Source organism: Xyrauchen texanus, chromosome 18 (assembly GCF_025860055.1).
Source record: "Xyrauchen texanus isolate HMW12.3.18 chromosome 18, RBS_HiC_50CHRs, whole genome shotgun sequence".
NCBI classification, from domain to species: Eukaryota; Metazoa; Chordata; class Actinopteri; order Cypriniformes; family Catostomidae; genus Xyrauchen; species Xyrauchen texanus.
Genome location: NC_068293.1, coordinates 18,174,470 through 18,193,182, shown reverse-complemented (window position 1 = coordinate 18,193,182; position 18,713 = coordinate 18,174,470). Strand labels below are relative to the sequence as shown.

The window sequence follows — 18,713 nt, the reverse complement described above, 5'->3', positions numbered from 1 at the left end:
AATCTCACGTCTGCCAAGTCAGTACCACATGCAAACATATGGACAAGTTCCACTCTAGTCCTTCTAGAACAATTGTGCTCATACATCTATACCTCAAAGTTGCAGTGTTTTAGCCTCATGCTGATAGAATGACCCCCGCATGATTGTAAAAAAGTTCTTATCACTGTCAACATTAAGTTGAATATGGAATCATGCTTTATTTGAACTTAAAACCTATGATGGTTGTGGGGATGTTTTTTTTTATTATTATTATTTCTTTAAGGTTCCACTTCATTGTTTCCATGTTACAATCTTTCTTCTATACCAACTTGATATACAGTGACAATTATAAGTAATCCGCCCCTGATTAGGGTGTACAATATACAGTTCCTGCTAAACCGGTTTACACAGATGGTGATTTGTAATAGCACCAAGCATTTTTTATCTTTTTTGCTTTAATACTTTTAGACTAGTAAAAAAATTTGTAAACCATTTAAAAAAAAATAAAAATAAAGATTCTGTAAATTTAATGGTAAATGACTGTAAAAATGCTACAGAAAATGTTATTGATTAACGAGTATTAACTACAAAATATACAGTAGTTTTTTTTATATATATATTTTGACAATAATTAATACTGGATTATTGATAATACAGTAGTTTTTCAATAAAATGTTGTAAGAAATTAAATTTTTTATGTAAAAAGTATAATTTTCCTGTATAATTAGTGGTACAAATTTACATTATGTTTAACAAGAGAGTTCATGTACTTATTACAGTAATTTTTTGTTAAAATTATGGTAAAAAAAAAAACAATCGGGCATTCCCACCATTCCCTGCATGACCTATCATATTTCATTATATTTTATGGGAATACTTATGTTTATTTTTATTTTTAATATCAGTTTCGTCGGGTTTTCCATTTTATATTTAATGTAGTTTAGTTAATGTTTACTGCATTATTTAAATTTGACATGTGTTACCCTGATGGTGTTTAGTGTTTGTGTAAATTACTAAGCACTGTCTCTACCTTTTTATTGGTCATTGCTCCTGAAGTGCCACTATTGGTGAGCTTCATGTCATCATGTGCTCTTCTATAATATGTACAGTGATTAACAATACATTGTAAGGTAAAAAGCATATTTCTACAGTGTCAGAATGTTAATATCAAGTTTATGACTTTTTTATTGTGAATTTAACAAATGTTTTTTTTTTTTTTTACAGTGCTAGAATGGTCATGTAAATTACAACAGTTTTAAACTGTAAAATGTACAGATTGTTCTGTAAAAATGTTTACATTTTTACTGTATTTTTTTCATAATTATTCTGGCAAACACAGCTGCCAGTTTTTTTTTTCTTTACAGATGTTTTACAGATGCATTCATGCATGCATTCATCTGTTGCACTTTGCAAACTTAATTAAGTCAGTGTGAATTTACTCTAATGTTCTGTTTGACTTTGTTTCATTATTGATGGTATATAAGATGAGGTGAGATGAGATTCTTATTGGGTTACATTTTGGATGGAGCGACTGATGTTTTTGAAAAAATACCAAATCGCTTACGTTCCACAAACTTACCAGTAGATGGAGCCAGTACATGATAAACATGCCCACAAGATCCAAGTTACACTACTGATCAGGAATATTGGATCACTCCTATTATAATCAATGAAGCCATTCAATGAAGCTTTCTCCGGGACCTGCGGATAAGGTAAAGATTTCATAATTGTGTTGCTTTAATTTGTAAGTCGTTTTAGATAAATGTGTCTGCTAAATGACTAATGACAGCTTCATTCATAATAATGGGAGCGATCGTCTAGGTTACTGTCGTAACCCCCATTCCCTGATGGAGGGAACGAGACGTTGTGTCGATGAAGTGACACTAGGGGTCTCTCTTGAGAGCCTCAATTGCCTCTGAGGTTTGTGAAAAGGCCAATGAGAATTGGCGAAAAGAATTTGCACGACTCTAGGGGTCCTTATCCTATAACGCCAGGACACTCAACCGTGTTACGTGAACTGCTGATGCGGGTGCAAGCAAGTTGTTGCGTGCCAAAGAAGCAGCCCATGCCAGGCTTTTTAGGCCAGCTATGAAGGAAAGACATCCAGGGTGTACAAGCTTTTGTGGACTCACCTGGAGGTAATAGCGCACGGGTTTGCCTCGCTGACAGAGGGTGCTTGTAGGTCCCTGACCCTCTTGAGGGAAGCAAGCAGAGTCAGGAGGACCATCTTCAGGGGAGGGCACATAGCTCAACTGACTCTAGCCTCCGGGCACCTCTTAAGGGACCAGATGACCAGGTCATGCTCCCCTAAAGGCTTAGCGTCCACAGCATCGTGGTGGGCCGGTATAGTGGCTACAAAACCTTCAAGGTGGAGGGCGACAGCCACCCCTCCAACCTCCTGTGCAGTAATAAGAGCACTGACCCGACTGTGCACTTCTGCATGTCTTCTGATCGGGAAGAGCACCACTTGCGAACAGACGCGACTTTAGGGTGTAGAGCTGCCTGGTAGAGGAAGCTCTGGCTTGGTTGATTATGTCTATGACAGCAGGTGGGAGAACACTTTAGATCTTCCACGACCCATCCAAGGGCCAGAATTGGAGGTTGCAGAGTTCTGGGCATGGATGCCAGAGGTCCCTGAGAAAGGAGGTCCTTCCTCAGAGGAATGCACCAAGGAGTTGCTGTCGTGAGGAGCACAAGTTCCGAGAACCAAGTCCGAGGGGCCAGTAGGGGGCCACTATGAGGAGCTGTTCTTCATCCTCCCTGACCTTACATAGCACCTGTGCAGGTAGGCTCACTGGAAGAAATGCATACTTGCGCAGCCCCCGGGGCCAGCTGTGTGCCACACGTCTGTCCCGAGGGGAGCCTCCAACGAGGAGTACCAGAGTGGACAGTGGGAGTTATCCCTCTTGGGAAGCAAACAGGTCTACCTGTGCTTTGCCGTATTGTACCCGAACCAGCTGGACCACCTGGGGGTGGAGCCTCCACTCTCAGCCGAGCATGGCCTGTCATGACAGCATGTCTGCTGTCGTGATGAGGTTGCCTGGGATATGAGTGGCGTGCAGCGACTCCAGAGGAGGAGATGACGGCGAGTTGCGACATTTTATGAGAGTACATGCCGCCTTGACAATTTATGTACACTACCGTTGTGGTGCTTTCTGAACGGATCAAGATATGCTTGCCCTGAATCAGCGGGAGAAGAAATACAGCCAGCAACTCTAGGCAGTTGATGTGCCAACACAGTCGCAACACGGATTCCGACTTCCCTTAGCAGGGCAAGGGCTGCCTCTGCAACCTTTGTGAAGGTGCAAGGGGACAGGGACGAGCCAAAGGGGAGGGCCTGGTACTAGTATGTCATTCCGTCGGATGCAAGCCGTTGGACGGGTCTGTGTCGAGGCAAGATTGAGGCGTGAAAGTACACGTCCTTCAGGTCTACCGCTGCGAACCAATCTCGATACTAGATGGTCAGCCTGGTCGGGGTGTGACAAAATTCGATCGTCTCAGGAATGCTTGGGAGCCTTTCGGGTCCCCGAAGGAGTTCGTGAGATGGGGGCGTCAGCTTCCTGCGGGGAGCTCTACGCTGGGGCCGAGAGCTGGGCCCGGGTTGGGGCGGAGCTGCCTGACCTTTCGTAGCCGCAGGGGGATGCCTTCGGCAAATAGACGTGGTGCATGCTCTTGAGCGACAAGGAGGCATGATGTGTTGAATGGCCTCTGTCTGTTTCTTCATCACTGAAAACCGCTGGGTGAGGTCCTCAGCAGCGTCGCTGAGCTGGGAGACAGGGGCGTTGAGAAAGTGGGCAATGACAGGATCCCGCATTTCAACCAGGCACAGCCACAGATATCGTTCCTGGACCACGAGGGTGGCCATTCCCTGTCCGTCAGGCATCAGTCAGATGCCTGAACGCTATCTGATGCAGCGGCGATGTCATTATCCAATTCTGGGGGCTCAATGGAGAACGCAGGCTGGCTGTGAGGCGAGCCGCACTCATCTTGAGCCCGGACGGAAGCAAGCGAGCGTGCTGGGGGGCGGGTGTTTCACAGGAATTTACCCGGTAAAACCAAAGACACGTTTTCAGGATGTTCAATGCCTGCTGTGAATTAAAACTGAGTGAAAATAAAACTCTTTTAGAGAAATCAAACTCTTTTAGGACGGAAAACACTCTTTTAGACAGAAGCGCCCAGGGGCATGGACTGCAAAGCGTTCAGAGAGAGAACGCTATTGGAAATGTGCCGTAGGATCCAACAACAGTGCTCTTGCCAACAGAGGTAAGTTGAACAGTGGTGAGACTTCAGCTTGCTGCTGCACAACTGCTCGGCTCCGAAGAAAAAATCTGATTGACAGATGCACGCCCGCTTCCCTTTATACCCGTATGTCAGGGGGTGGTACATGCAAATTCTGTCTGCCAATTTCTCATTGGCCTTTTCTCAAGTTCAGAGGTATATGAGGCTCCCAAGGAAAACCCCTTGTGTCACTATATTCGACACAACATTGAGTGAGTGACATAAGGGGAACTAGATTCCTTCTGCTCTGACAATTTTCCCCAACTCCGAGGATTGGTTTTTCCAGCAGGACCATGCTCTATGCCACACAGCCAGGTCAATCAAGGTGTTTTTGTGCTGGTAGAGAGCATGCCAAGACGCATTAAAGCTGTTATTGAAAATCAAGTTTATTCCACCAAATATTGATTTCTGAACTCTTTCTAAGTTAAAACATTAATAATGTGTAGTTTAAAGATGAAAATGAACTTGTTTTCTTTGTATTATTCAAGTTCTAAAGCACAACATCTTCTTTGTGATTTTAACCAGTTGTAATTTTCTGCAAATAAATGCTCTAAATGGCAATATTTTTATTTGGAATTTGGGAGTAATGTTCATAATAGAATAAAACCAAAATGTTCATTTCTCAAACACATACATATAAATAGTAAATCCAGTGAAACTGATAATTTTGCAGTGGTTTCTTAATTTTTTTCCAGAGCTGTATATATGTATATATATATATATATATATATATATATATATATATACAGTACACACACACACACACACACACACACACACAGAGACAAAAGTTATTTAGTGACAGACTGTGATTTCAGCAAATACTTATAAATGTGTATGCTTGACATTCTTTCTTTTTAATAAATACTTTGAATAATGTATTTTATATAGTCTTGTATACTCAGTACTTTTGGAACTGTCATTTTACCCTTTTTTCTTTTGCTCTGAACTGAACTGTTGTCATGTATTTTCTGCAACAACAATAATAATAATAATAATAAAATTAAAACACTTTTAATGATCACATTATGAAGAAATTTGAATGAAGATCAAATTTACATAATCTGGCAGCCAAAGGTTTGGAATAATGTACAGATTTAGCTGTTTTGGAAGGAAATTGGAACTTTAATTCACCAAAGTGGCATTCAACTGATCACAAAGTATAGTCAGGACAATACTGATGTAAAAAACAGCACCATCACTATTTGAAAAAGTAATTTTTTAATCAAACCTAGACAGAACCCATTTCCACTTTATTGAATAAAAGTACCAATTTCTTTCCATAAGAGCAAAATCTGTACATTATTCCAAACTTTTGGCTGCCATATATTTTTTTCCATAGACAGATAAAATGCCATCAAGTTATCACCTGGCACCTGACAAAAATAGAATGAGACAATGTGCCAAGCTCATTCCTGCCCTCCCGTGTTCTGTATATTTCCACCTCACAATCATGCAAATGGGTGAAATTACAGAGTTATTGTCTTTCCTCTCCATTTTAACTGCATTACAAAAATGTTACAGAAATGCTACAACTTAATGTAAGAAACCTTAAAAAATTAAATAAATAAACAAAACAACCTTCCATTAGTATTACTTTTCACACAAATAATGTTGCTCCATCAATATTCAATAATACAAAAATTTGTTTTTACGCAAGGATTATTTGGAACATTACGGAAGGAGAAAATTTCACCAAGTTGAAATAAAAGTTCAAGAATAGGCATTATATTCATTAAGTGTGTCTGTGTGTCTCGGTTACACGACACAATAGATTGATTTAATGTTTAAATCAGCAACGATGGAAATGTAATACACTATTCTGGGCTTCTTTAATCCTAAATAAATAAAAAGAATAAGCTGAAATTCCACTGATCTTTCTCTTACAATTTCCTTAATATATACATGATATACATACTGTAAAGCAATTATCCTGCTTCCCTCACCAGTTAGTTTGCTTGTCAAACTTTGATAAACAGATTGTGCTACCGCTGAAGGGAAAATCACGATGAAAATTAGTCTTTTTTTTTGCCAGCCCATGAAGATTAATGGAAAATCGTCTGCAGTATTATTGAGGATTAATGGATAAATTAAACCTGACAGAATCACACCACCCAGACATGTGTCCTCTAGGTGGAACTGACAAATATGTTTAAATTCATCTCATTGTTTGACAGAAATGACAGGATTTACTAATAAAAACTGATTAAACAAAAGATTTAAATTATTCAACATCCTGGAGTTTAAGTATTTGATTGATTGCAATTTGAAGTCATTCAGTGCTTTGTGCAAAGTGCATTTGGTAGAGACAATGAGCATAAAGCAAATGCATTTAATAGAATTAAATTGTATTCAATATTTGAACAAAAGTAACTCAATTTACTTAATTACTTCAGTGTTTTCTTTGTTGTAATGTCCATCTTGCTTTATCTGTTTGCAAATAATGTATATCAAAAAGGAAATATAGTTTTAAAAATACAATCAAATTAAGTGTGATTTCAGTCAATATTCCAACATATTGTTAGAGTTTGAATTAAAAGACAGATGTTTATTTTTTACTTTCATGTAACCCAAATGACAAACCAAACTCAGAAGTCCATTAATATTTCCAGACCATTTTGGTCAATGTAGCCGACACTGGTGATATGTTGAGCAGTGCACATTACATTTTACTTGGTTGGTAACTACTGACTCTGATACAGATGCTTTTCAAATCAATATTTAGCAACATTTCCCACAAAGAATCACAATTTATTAGCATTTTCATTCAACTTTTCAAGTACACACAATTAAAACAGAAAGTACTATGTAAACTAAAGGTCAATGTTTTACAGGCAACTGTATATAGTGCTGAGAGCATATTCAAACTTATACAAAAAAGCCATGTAAACAAGTCAGATCTAAGAGGCAACAAAAAATAACGAGATAATTCAAACAAACAAAACACGGTTGACAACAGAAGCAAATTTCCATAAAAATGCAAGGCCACTTTTTGAAAAATCCAGTGTATGACAAAATCAACCCAGTTTATATATATATATATATATATATATATATATATATATATATATATATATACATACATACACACATACACACAGACAGACACACACACAACTGGCAGTACATTGGAATAATATTGGAATAATGTACAGGTTTTGCTGTTTCGGAAGGAAATTCATATTTTAATTCACCAAAGTGGCATTAACTGAGCACAAAGTATAGACAGGACATTACTGATGTAAAAAATAGCACCATCACTATTTGAAAAAGTAGTTTTTTATCAAATCTATTCTAGGATCCATTTCCAGCAGCCATCACTCCAACAGCTTATCCTTGAATAATCATGTTAAATTGCTAATTTGGTACTAGAAAATCACTTGCCATTATATCAAACACTGCTGAAAGCTATTTGGTTTGTTAAATGAAGCTTAACATTGTCTTTGTGTTTGTTTTTGAGTTGCCACAATAAGCAATAGACTGGCATTTCTTAAGGTCAATATTAGGTCAAAAATGGCAAAAAAGAAAAAAGAAGCTTTCTCTAGAAACTCATCAGTAAATCATTGTTTTGAGGAATGAAGGCTATACAATGCTTGAAATTGCCAAAAAAAAAAAAACCCTAAAAGATTTCATTTGGATTCATGAAGATTTACAACTGGCTCTAACAAGGACAGAAAGAGAACTCTTTGAAGTAGTGTAAGAACTTCTGAAAACAAATAATCAAATTGTAATAGAATTTTTTCACGTTATTAATGTCCTGATCAGTTGAATGTCACTTTGTTGAATAAAAGTACCAATTTCTTTCCATAAGAGAAAAAAATATGTACATTATTCCAAACTTTTGGCCGCCAGTGTAAATATATATATATATACACACACACACACACACAATTGGGCTTTTAAATAAAATAAATATTTATATCTTTTTCCAAGGGGTTGTAAGCAGTATAAAGAAAACTTTCATAGGCTATACACATTCGAGGTTCTCACAAAGATGGACTACATTTTGAAATATGCCAAAGCTTTCCGATTTCATCAGTCAAAGACCAGCTGAAATATTCAAATGTATTTCATGAGGACACAGAAATCGAATTCAAGGAACTGCTGCTGTTGAAGACTAATCAGTTAGTACTTACAAATAATGTGGACAGCAGTAGCAAGTTTTATGAGTCAAAGTACAGTAGGCAGTATACAAAAAAAGATGGAAGTAATAAATCAACAAATGAAGAAAAATAATAACACTTTGTTAATTGATGTGCATACAATATATACAACACATACAGCAGAGAATGTACTTTCTTTTGGTGGAGAATGACCACATGAATTAGAGGTCTAATATTTCTTAATCTTTACATCATCTTATCATGTGGACCATTGAAATTTAGGAAATGTTTTTCACATAGCAACACAAGGAGGTAAGCAAAACTTGACACTAATTCATGAAACCGACAATCAATAATGCCAGCAAGAACAAATTCAATAAAGCCAAAACATTTACTCAACCTTATGTCATTTTAAAACCTGTATGACTTTCGTCATGCAGTGGAACAAATGAGGAGAAATTTTAATGTTGATGCTGCTCTTTACCTTACAATGAAACTGAATGGTGACTGAGGCTGATTTGTGTTCCACAGAAGGAGGAATCTCATATGGTTTTGGAACAACATGAGGGTGAGTAAATAGTAAATGATGACAGAATCAGCATTTAGGTAAATTATCCCTTTAAAGAAATCTCAAACACCAGGAATATTCACAAAATACAGAATCAGCACCTGTACTCTCTACTGAAAACCATTCACATTAATAGTGTTGAACCTCCTCTCCCAGTATAATGTTCATGCAGACTCTACAAAAACGCATTGGTCCACTGTATCTGTGCTAAATTAGTTCTTCTAACCACAGGATCTTGCAAGAAGTCTTTCTGCATGACACAGGAACTCATTGTCTGCTGGTGTTGGAGCAGACTTCATACATTTTTCAGCTGCTAGACAGGTTAAAGTTCAAATGTAGCCGTTCAGCAGAACCACATGGACAGATCATCAACTGTAACCTTTGAGGGGGTCTAAATGTGCTGTGTTTTGATTTACTGTGTGGATCATACACACATTCAGAGACATTCTAAATGAACACAACAGTTTACAGCAAAGTATTTGCATCACAATGAAAAACACTAGAAAATCTGTTTGAACACAAAGAGAAAACTAAACAATGATTAAGCACTAATATAGTGCAAAACACATCAGTCTTGTCTCGTTCTTTTTATTTTGTAGTTAAAAATTCCCCTTAAGACTGGCTTAATGCATCTGACTAATACAATATATTCAGTACAACTTGAAATGCCCTTCTTGTGTTTGTTTCCCCTTGTTTCTGATGTGAGAAAAATCATGGCAAGAAAATGTCAAAGTCCTCCATCTGGTCTGTGTAATGTCACCCTCTTTGAATATCGCCATTTTCCATATGATCACTGATCCAAAACCTCTGTCCTTGCAGGCTGGCACGCAATGTTTGTGTTGCAGATTTCAAGACTGAAATGTACTTTGATGTCTAACTGTTCCTCTAGGAGCCCTCTTTGTCATTAGAATATACAGTCACATGTCCACATCCCCATCATAGGCCAGAGTCAGGGGCTTTTGAGGTGGACATGCACTTTTACTCGATTTGAGTGGTTTGCTGCAATAAAAAGAGCCAATAGAAAGAGAAATCAATTAAATTTAAAGGGATAGTTCACACAAAAGAAGACTTTAGGCAGAATGAGAGACATACATTTTATTGTATGGAAAAAAGATGCAATGCGAGTGAATGGTGAATGAGGCAACATATGCCTAACAATAACTGTTATATTACACACAAAAAAAAACCCACAGAAGTCATACAGGTTTTGGAAACAATGTGTAAGTGAGTGACACTGTTTCCTGTTTCCATTTACTTCCATTTACCAGTGTATTTCTACACTGTACCACTTGATGGCAGCAACAACTCATAAGAAGTGGAAGGCCTAAATCAAACAACACTGAAAAACTTGAGGCATTTAAACTATTTTTCAAACCTGCTTTGTGTTGTACATTAAATAATCCCATTGTACGAGTATACATATTATTTACTTAACATTTGATGATGAGTGTATGTTGGTAACATACATACCAAAACAGAAAGGCCACAGCAATTATGAATAATATAAGAATGAATCCTCCAGCCGTTAACCCGTAGACCCACATTTTTATTCTTCCATCTGTGCAATCAAGGAACAAAAAACAAGGATCACATTCACTAAAGCTTTTAGAAGATCTTAAAACACTACAAATAATGGCTGTCAATTGCCAAGCATTTGATGCCCAGCTTAAAATGCATTGGCCACTCATATACATTCTGGAGCAAAGCAACCATTTAAAAGGAATAGTTCACCCAAAAATTAAAATTATGTCATCATTTATTGACCCTAATTTTGCTCCAAACCTGTATGACTTTCTTCTGTCGAACACAAAATATATTTAGAAGAATGTTGTACCTGTTTTTGTCAATTCAATGAAAGTCAATAAGTCAACCCTATAGACTTTCATTTGTGGACAAAAGAAGTACTGTTCTTTTGTCATTAGGGTCAGTAAATTATGACAGAATTTATATTTTGGGTGAAATATCTCTTTACATAAAAGTGCCCCCCATTCACCTCCATTGTAAGTGCCTCACTGTAACCTTGACACAACTTTTTGTCAAGAAAAGGAGGGACGAGTCGAAATAAATTTTTGTGGTAATCAATATTATTCCACAAATGCTGTCGATTGAGCTTAACTTATATTGAACCAGGAACATTCCTTTAATGCGTCCCCATACTTTTCAAATTGTTTCCATGTCCTCTTTTTCATCAGGTTCATGTTTAAGTCTGGTCACCATAGAAAAATAAAAAAGCATTTTTCTTATCCCTCTGAGCTGCTTGTGGTTACTGAACAGTTACTTGTTGCAGCAGTTACAGATGGCACATTTATGCTGGTGACAGGGAACTTGAAAATACTTATTCACCGTCTTTAGTTTATCTTTGAATTCTGAGGAAAGAATGAGTTGTGTGTCATAGAGCTATTAGGATACATGCATAATTGAAATGACAAGCGCTCAGAACACATCTCTCACACAAAAGACACAAAAGATTATCACCCTGATGAACTGCGCACAGCATTTCTCGCAGCAATACACCTGAATCCTTTAGGATGATGCAAAAACTACTCTTGTGGAAGCATATATTGCTAATAAACTTCTGTTACACTTTATAATAACTTTAAAATATAATTTACAAACATTTTATAATGCTTAACAGATCAGTATAATTCAAAATATATAAAGCTTTATATATGAATAAATTAATACAGTTCCCTTTCGGAGAACTCGAGCTGCATATGATCGCTGTGGGACACCGTCCGAGTGTCACGTGGTCTGAAGCCCTTACACAATCACGCAAATTTATTGGCTGATGGCGTTTAAGCAACACCCTCTAGGGAGCTATGTCATGGGGTCCATAAATGCACTCGCTTTCATGCCATAGAGTCAGATTTTATGTTTTTCAGTGCACAAGCTCATCTAGCCTGTGTTGTATGTCGAAGTGAGGATTATTCTTTCTCCCTTTTGAGTGACAACACAGAATGGATATTAAGAAGTGCTTACCTCCGTGTACACGATTCATCATCGTGAGGATTCCCACAACATGTATGTTTCTTGTCTGGGGTTTTGCCATGCGGAGGCTACGTTGGAGGGTTCGGATTGCCTGCAGAGAGATTTGATGAACTCTTTGAAGATTTGATGCTCCACGAAAGGCTTGCCTCCTTTTGAAGGGATTCAGTCAAGCCACGTGCTGCCGCGTGTCTGCCATCACTGCACGGCCGAGTGTCTTGTGGGAGGCCAGTGTGGACGCCGAGATGGGCACTTAGCATCTGGCTGACCTTCGGTTCTCTCTGTCTTTCACCCCAGATTCGGCTCAACGTTCTCTTATTTAGTTTACATGAGGGCTTTTGCATCCTAGCCCTGAGGCCCGAACAGCAGTTTCCTTCAGTGCTGAGGACAAAGACGGCATATATACGGCGACGGTGGATTCAGATTATTTCTCCGGCAGCCACGCTGAGGCCTTACCTCCCAGAGGTCAGATTTCCAGGTCCTCTGTAACTTAAACAGAGTTGCTGGAAGTTATTACATGTGTAGTGGAGAAACTGAACCTGGAATGGTCGGGTGAAATGCAGTCAGAGGATCGTAAGTCCATCTTGGACAACCGTTTCATAGCGGGCCAATGCGCATCTACGTCTCGTAGGCCGCTTCCTTTTTTCCCGGACCTCCATCAGGAGATTTCGAAGTCCTGGGATCAACCTTACTTGGCCAGGATTACAAACCAATCAGCCACTGAGTTTTCTAATGTATGTCAAGCTTCCAACCATGAAAAAACTTAAGTGCCGGTGATAGAAGAGATGCTGGAGACCCATATCTCTCTTTATGAGCGCCCACATGGAAGTTGAGGCCTACTCTTCCCTCAAACCCTTTGCACATGCTGGCAGTTTTACAAGCCTACCAAGCCCATTTTATAAGGGATTTAGATGAGGGGACCTGGGCTGGATGCTGAGGCCATCATGGAACTATGCCATTCTGATTTGTCGCTGAGAGCTACCAAACACATTGTTTGTGATGTTGGTCGAAATGTGACGGGCCTTGTGTCGGCAGAACGCCATCTGTGGCTTACGCTCACGGATATCCATGACAAGGACAAGGCTTTCCAAATGAATGCATCTGTGTCACAATCTGGGATGTTCAATTATGCAGTCCAGTTGGTGGTGGAAAAATTCTGTGCTGTAAAAAAGCAGACTGCTGCAATTCCAGAGTTGCTTCCTGGCAAAGAGAGTGAAAAGCCTACTGCGCTCACGCTTGGCATCTTCGCAACGTCCCACCAAAGAGCCGCATAAGGTGCCAGACACAAGTTTTGCACCCCTTCAGAGGTCTTGGTGTCCTCGTACAATCCCGCCATCACAGGTCTGTGTAGGTGTTTGGATGTTGGCCTGGCCCCTTTTAAACGGCCAGCAGGACAACAGAAGCGAGCCTGATGGACTTGTGGTGAAACGAGGGGTGAGACCCCATTTAGTGAATGAAACTGGACCATACAACGTATCCATTTCTCTCCTGTTTGCCCTTCGGACAGTATTGTGATACGTTTGCCATTGATTTCTTGACAGGTTTCTTGGCTACAACTTCCAAAGTTGTAATGAAAAATGTTGTTACAATTAACATTGATATACACTCACCTAAAGGATTATTAGGAACACCATACTAATACTGTGTTTGGCCCCCTTTCGCCTTCAGAACTGCCTTAATTCTACGTGGCATTGATTCAGCAAGGTGCTGAAAGCATTCTTTAGAAATGTTGGCCCATATTGATAGGATAGCATCTTGCAGTTGATGGAGATTTGTGGGATGCACATCCAGGGCACGAAGCTCCTGTTCCACCACATCCCAAAGATGCTCTATTGGGTTGAGATCTGGTGATTGTGGGGGCCATTTTAGTACACTGAACTCATTGTCATGTTCAAGAAACCAATTTGAAATGATTCGAGCTTTGTGACATGGTGCATTATCCTGCTGGAAGTAGCCATCAGAGGATGGGTAAATGGTGGCCATAAAGCGATGGACATGGTCAGAAACAATGCTCAGGTAGGCTGTGGCATTTAAACGATACCCAATTGGCACTAAGGGGCCTAACGTGTGCCAAGAAAACATCCCCCACACCATTACACCACCACCACCAGCCTGCACAGTGGTAACAAGGCATGATGGATCCATGTTCTCATTCTGTTTACGCCAAATTCTGATGCTACCATCTGAATGTCTCAACAGAAATCGAGACTCATCAGACCAGGCAACATTTTTCCAGTCTTCAACTGTCCAATTTTGGTGAGCTCTTGCAAATTGTAGCCTCTTTTTCCTATTTGTATTGGAGATGAGTGGTACCCGGTGGGGTCTTCTGCTGTTGTAGCCCATCCGCCTCAAGGTTGTGCGTGTTGTGGCTTCACAAATGCTTTGCTGCATACCTCGGTTGTAACGAGTGGTTATTTCAGGCAAAGTTGCTCTTCTATCAGCTTGAATCAGTTGGCCCATTCTCCTCTGACCTCTAGCATCAACAAGGCATTTTCGCCCACAGGACTGCCGCATACTGGATGTTTTTCCCTTTTCACACCATTCTTTGTATTCCCTAGAAATGGTTGTGTGTGAAAATCCCAGTAACTGAGCAGATTCTGAAATACTCAGACCGGCCCGTCTGGCACCAACAACCATGCCACGCTCAAAATTGCTTAAATCACCTTTCTTTCCCATTCTGACATTCAGTTTGGAGTTCAGGAGATTGTCTTGACCAGGACCACACCCCTAAATGCATTGAAGCAACTGCCATGTGATTGGTTGATTAGATAATTGCATTAATGAGAAATTGAACAGGTGTTCCTAATAATCCTTTAGGTGAGTGTATGTTACACTATATGTAAGGGTGTTGATGTGCAGATGTGTAAAGTCTTATAACTGATACTGGGCAGCAGGTGTTTCTCTTTCCCTCATTAGTGCTGTTCAGAATTATGGTGTTGTCAAGACGTTTCACATGATGGTTGAACTGCTCCATTGTACTTTTATAAATAAATAGCAAATTCTCATGTAAAATTCAAATGGGTCGCATGCTCAAAGATATCGATGGAAGCCCGAATTAATCGCACATGTAAGCCGCTCTGCATTTGTCATGAGAGCTGGCATTTTAAGGAGTGCTCAGTTGATGTGGTCGCACTGATCCTGTCACTGGAGCTCGCATTTCGTGGGAAGCCTGGCTGATGCACGCACATGGATAGCAGAGCGCAATTTGGCTTCAAAGACCCAGTGCACATCCTTGTCCCACTTGAAAAGCCTATTTAGCACTCATAAGGTGAAATTAATGTAATAAGGTTGCTTCATCACCTGACGGAAATGCGTACGGACGTGGCTGACATGAGAATTTTAAAATAAAGGTACATCTTAAAAAATGTCTATATCGATATTTATGCATTGTATCGATAACATTGGATCGTTGGTTATTGGATCGATGCATCGATCCAGATCGATGAATCGTTACACCCCTAGTCATGTTACAGGTGAGAGCCAGGCATTAATTCCTCTGTCTGCCCATCTAGGGGCTTGGCAGCAGTTGCAGGGCATTTCAATTTGGGTACTTCAAACAATAGAGCATGGTTGTGTAATTCAATTCAGGCAGGCTCCGCCAGTATTCAATGGGGTTGTTCAGACAGATGATTCTGTTTGGGAAGCCCTGTTTTTGAATCGGGAAATTCACTCTCTTTTCGAAAAAGAAGCAATAGAAGAGATTCCCCCTTCTCAGGGTGAATGCAGTTTTACAGCCATTATTTTCTTTCCCCGAAAAAAGATGGCAGATTGCAACCCATTCTGGATTTGAGATGTTTGAATTTCACCTAAAGTAAGTGTCAATTCAGAATGTTGATGCAGAAACAAATAACGTCACAAGTATGGCCTGGAGACTGGTTTTTGACAGTAGATTTTAAGGATGCTTATTTCTATATTCTGATTGTGCTAAAGCACAGTTTTGCTTTCAGGGGCAAAGAATACCAGTTTTAAGTCCTTCTGTTCAGACTTGCACTGGCACCATACACTTTCACAAAATGCATGGATGCAGCTCTGACACATCTTTACATGTTTCCACATGCTCATAGATCTACAGAGGGTTTGGGAGGATCGGTTTGTTAGTGGCGCCATATTGGTCATCTCAAGTATGACTTTCGACTCCAGTCAGAGTGAGCATGTTGTCTCAGGCAAGGGCAGCATTTTGCACCACCGGCCGGACTTGTCGAAGTTATGTGTATGGCCCCTCAACAGGGCGCTATGTTATCCCCTGCTGTGGTTGATACCAGTCTAAATGCTAAAGCTCCATCAATGAGGAGGCTATATACTTCTAAGTGGAATATTTTTGCTTCTTAGTGTACAACGTGAAGTGAAAATCCAGTTCACTGCCCCATCGGTACAGTGCTGGAATTTATGCTGGAGCATTTCGGGGCCGGGGCAACCCTTAAAATCTATGCTGTTGCTATAGCGGCTGAACATGCGCTTATCAATTGAGTGTTTGTCGGTAGACATTCTCTTGTCTGTCACTTTATGCACGGGGTACGCAGGCTTAGACCTTTTCGCATTGCTTTATGGGATTTATTTGTTGTTTTAGAGAGGCTCTCAGTTGCTCCGTTTGAGTCCTTGAACAGTTACTGATAAATTTTTTTGACTCTCAAGACGGCACTGCTAGTGGCATTTGTATCATTTAAGAGAGTCAGTGGATTGCATGCCCTGTCGGTCAATTCTTTGTGTATGGATTTTCAGCAGGGTATTCAAAGGATGTGTTAATACCTCTTTGGCTAAGTCGTTTAGCTCGCAGACCATTCATTTTCAGGCTTTCTCTCCTCCCACACTTGGGTCGGAGGAGTATGAAAGGTTACATACTGTATGCTTTGCCCAGTTCGGGCACTGCAAGCTTATGTTGACCGTACTAGCCAGTGGTGTAAGTCAGAACAGTTTTTTGTGTGCTTTGGTGTCCGCAAAAGAGGCGTTTCAGTGTCCAACAAAGACTGTCACATTGGATTCTTGGTGCAATTTCTATTGCTTATGAAGCGCACGGTTTACCTTCGCCTTCAGTTATTCAAGTCCATTCTACGAGAAGCAAGGCATCCTCATGGGCTTTGGCAAGAGGTGCATCCTTGGAGGACATTTTCATGGCAGCAAGGTGGTCCTCTCCGTATATATTTGTTAGATTTTAGAATGTGGACAAGGGATTGACTCCTGCTTACCAGTTTCTTTCTGTTGGAACAGGAGTAAATACATACTTCCTTTTTATTCAGACACTTTGGCTCGCTTGTGCGCTGCTATATGCTTGCCACATGTGCATAGACATTTGGCAGCTACTGTTCGTATGGCGTGAATGTATTAATTCCCACATCGATCATACGCAGCTCGAGTTCTCTCAAATGGAACGTCTCGGTTACGCATGTAACCTTGGTTCTCTAAAGAGAATGAGATGCTGCATAGTTAGCCATACTCTCTAGCAGTTGCATAGACTCATGCCTTTTGCAGAAAATCTGACTCAATGGCATGAAAGCGTGCACCTTTATGGAGCCCCTAGGTCCCTAGGGGGTGTCGCTTAAGCGTCATCAGCCAATTAATTGTATAATATAATATCGGTTGCCTGGAGAAAGTACCATGTGATGAGGAGGAGGCATTGCCTGCGCTGAATTGTCCTAATCAGCCGGGAGGTGGATAAAGACAAGCCGGATGTGCCAGTTCGAGAGAGAGAGAGAAAGAGAGATAGAGAGAGATTCACATGGCCGCTGTGTGTGTGACTATGTTTAAGTTGACTTATGACATTAAAGGTATGTTGACTGTTCTGCCCATTCCCGCCTCCTCCTTTTCGAAACCTGGGAAGGAGGGGGATGCGCTGTCGTGGAGTCCTGGCTGTTGCCATCCGCCGGGATGCGGAGGAACCGCTGCCGTCTGCAAGGAAGCAGAGGAGCCATTACCTTTCGTCAGAGCTCAGAGGACTCGCTGCTGTCTGCCAGGGGAGGAGTGGCTGAGGACCAGGCAACAGCATGTCCAGGGACCAGATGACGGCATGCCTGGGGACCGGCAAGTGAGTTTTTGTCCCTCTCTCCTCTCCCAGGGCTCCAGAGATTTAGGGAGAAGGATGTCCATAAGGGCAACAACTCCCCTCCAGGAAGGTAGGGGAGTATGTCAAGCCGGAGATTTCCCCAGCCTAAATCGGGTGGTGGAGGAGTGTGACGAGGTGGAGGACATGGCCGGGCCATAAGGATGCATGCCCGGTGCTGAATTGTCCATATAAGCTGGGAGGGGGATAAAGACGAGTCGGAGGTGCCAGTTCAAGAGAAAGAGAGATGCACACGGCTGCTGTTTGTGTGTCTATGTTTCTCTAAGTTGATTTATGTCATTAAAGTTATGTTGACTGTTGTGCCGTTTCCTGCCGCCTCCTCACCCATCCTTGAATCTAGTTACATACTAATTACACAGTAAAGCAGTCATTATATTAATAATATTTGACCACAGAATGCAATGACTGACCAATTCTGATAATCTTCAGCATTTTGCCCAAACATCTGGAGGCTGAAATCCACACATAGTTGCAACCTGACGGCGCACACACAATTGATGTAGCACAGACCGCAGAATTCAGTTCTAATCAGAAACGGCCTCCAGCCAGCAATAAAGAAACACTGTCTGTCAAGTTATGGGCAATACAAATCATGCTGTTATGAGACTCTTTCCAATCCAGCTGTTCTCATAGCTCCAAAAGGGCATAAACACTGAGGCGTTAAACAGAGTTCTACATCAGCCTGTATCTGGGCTCACAAAAAGGCATCCAGTGATTCTGCAGTAACTCAAAGCTATCATTGGTC

General features: G+C 40.6%; 1 protein-coding gene across 1 annotated transcript in view; it reads right to left on the bottom strand.

The window, feature by feature from the left end:
* Positions 1–6,832: 6,832 nt before the first annotated feature.
* LOC127658855 (thrombospondin type-1 domain-containing protein 7B-like) overlaps positions 6,833–18,713 on the bottom strand; it is a 367,438-nt gene continuing 355,557 nt past the window's right edge. The window contains exons 29-30 of the mRNA XM_052148387.1: positions 10,399–10,486; positions 6,833–9,927 (exon numbers count right to left, since the gene is read on the bottom strand). Coding sequence (XP_052004347.1) covers positions 9,846–9,927; positions 10,399–10,486 — 170 coding nt within the window. The 3' untranslated portion in view covers positions 6,833–9,845. The remainder of the gene's footprint in view (positions 9,928–10,398; positions 10,487–18,713) is intronic.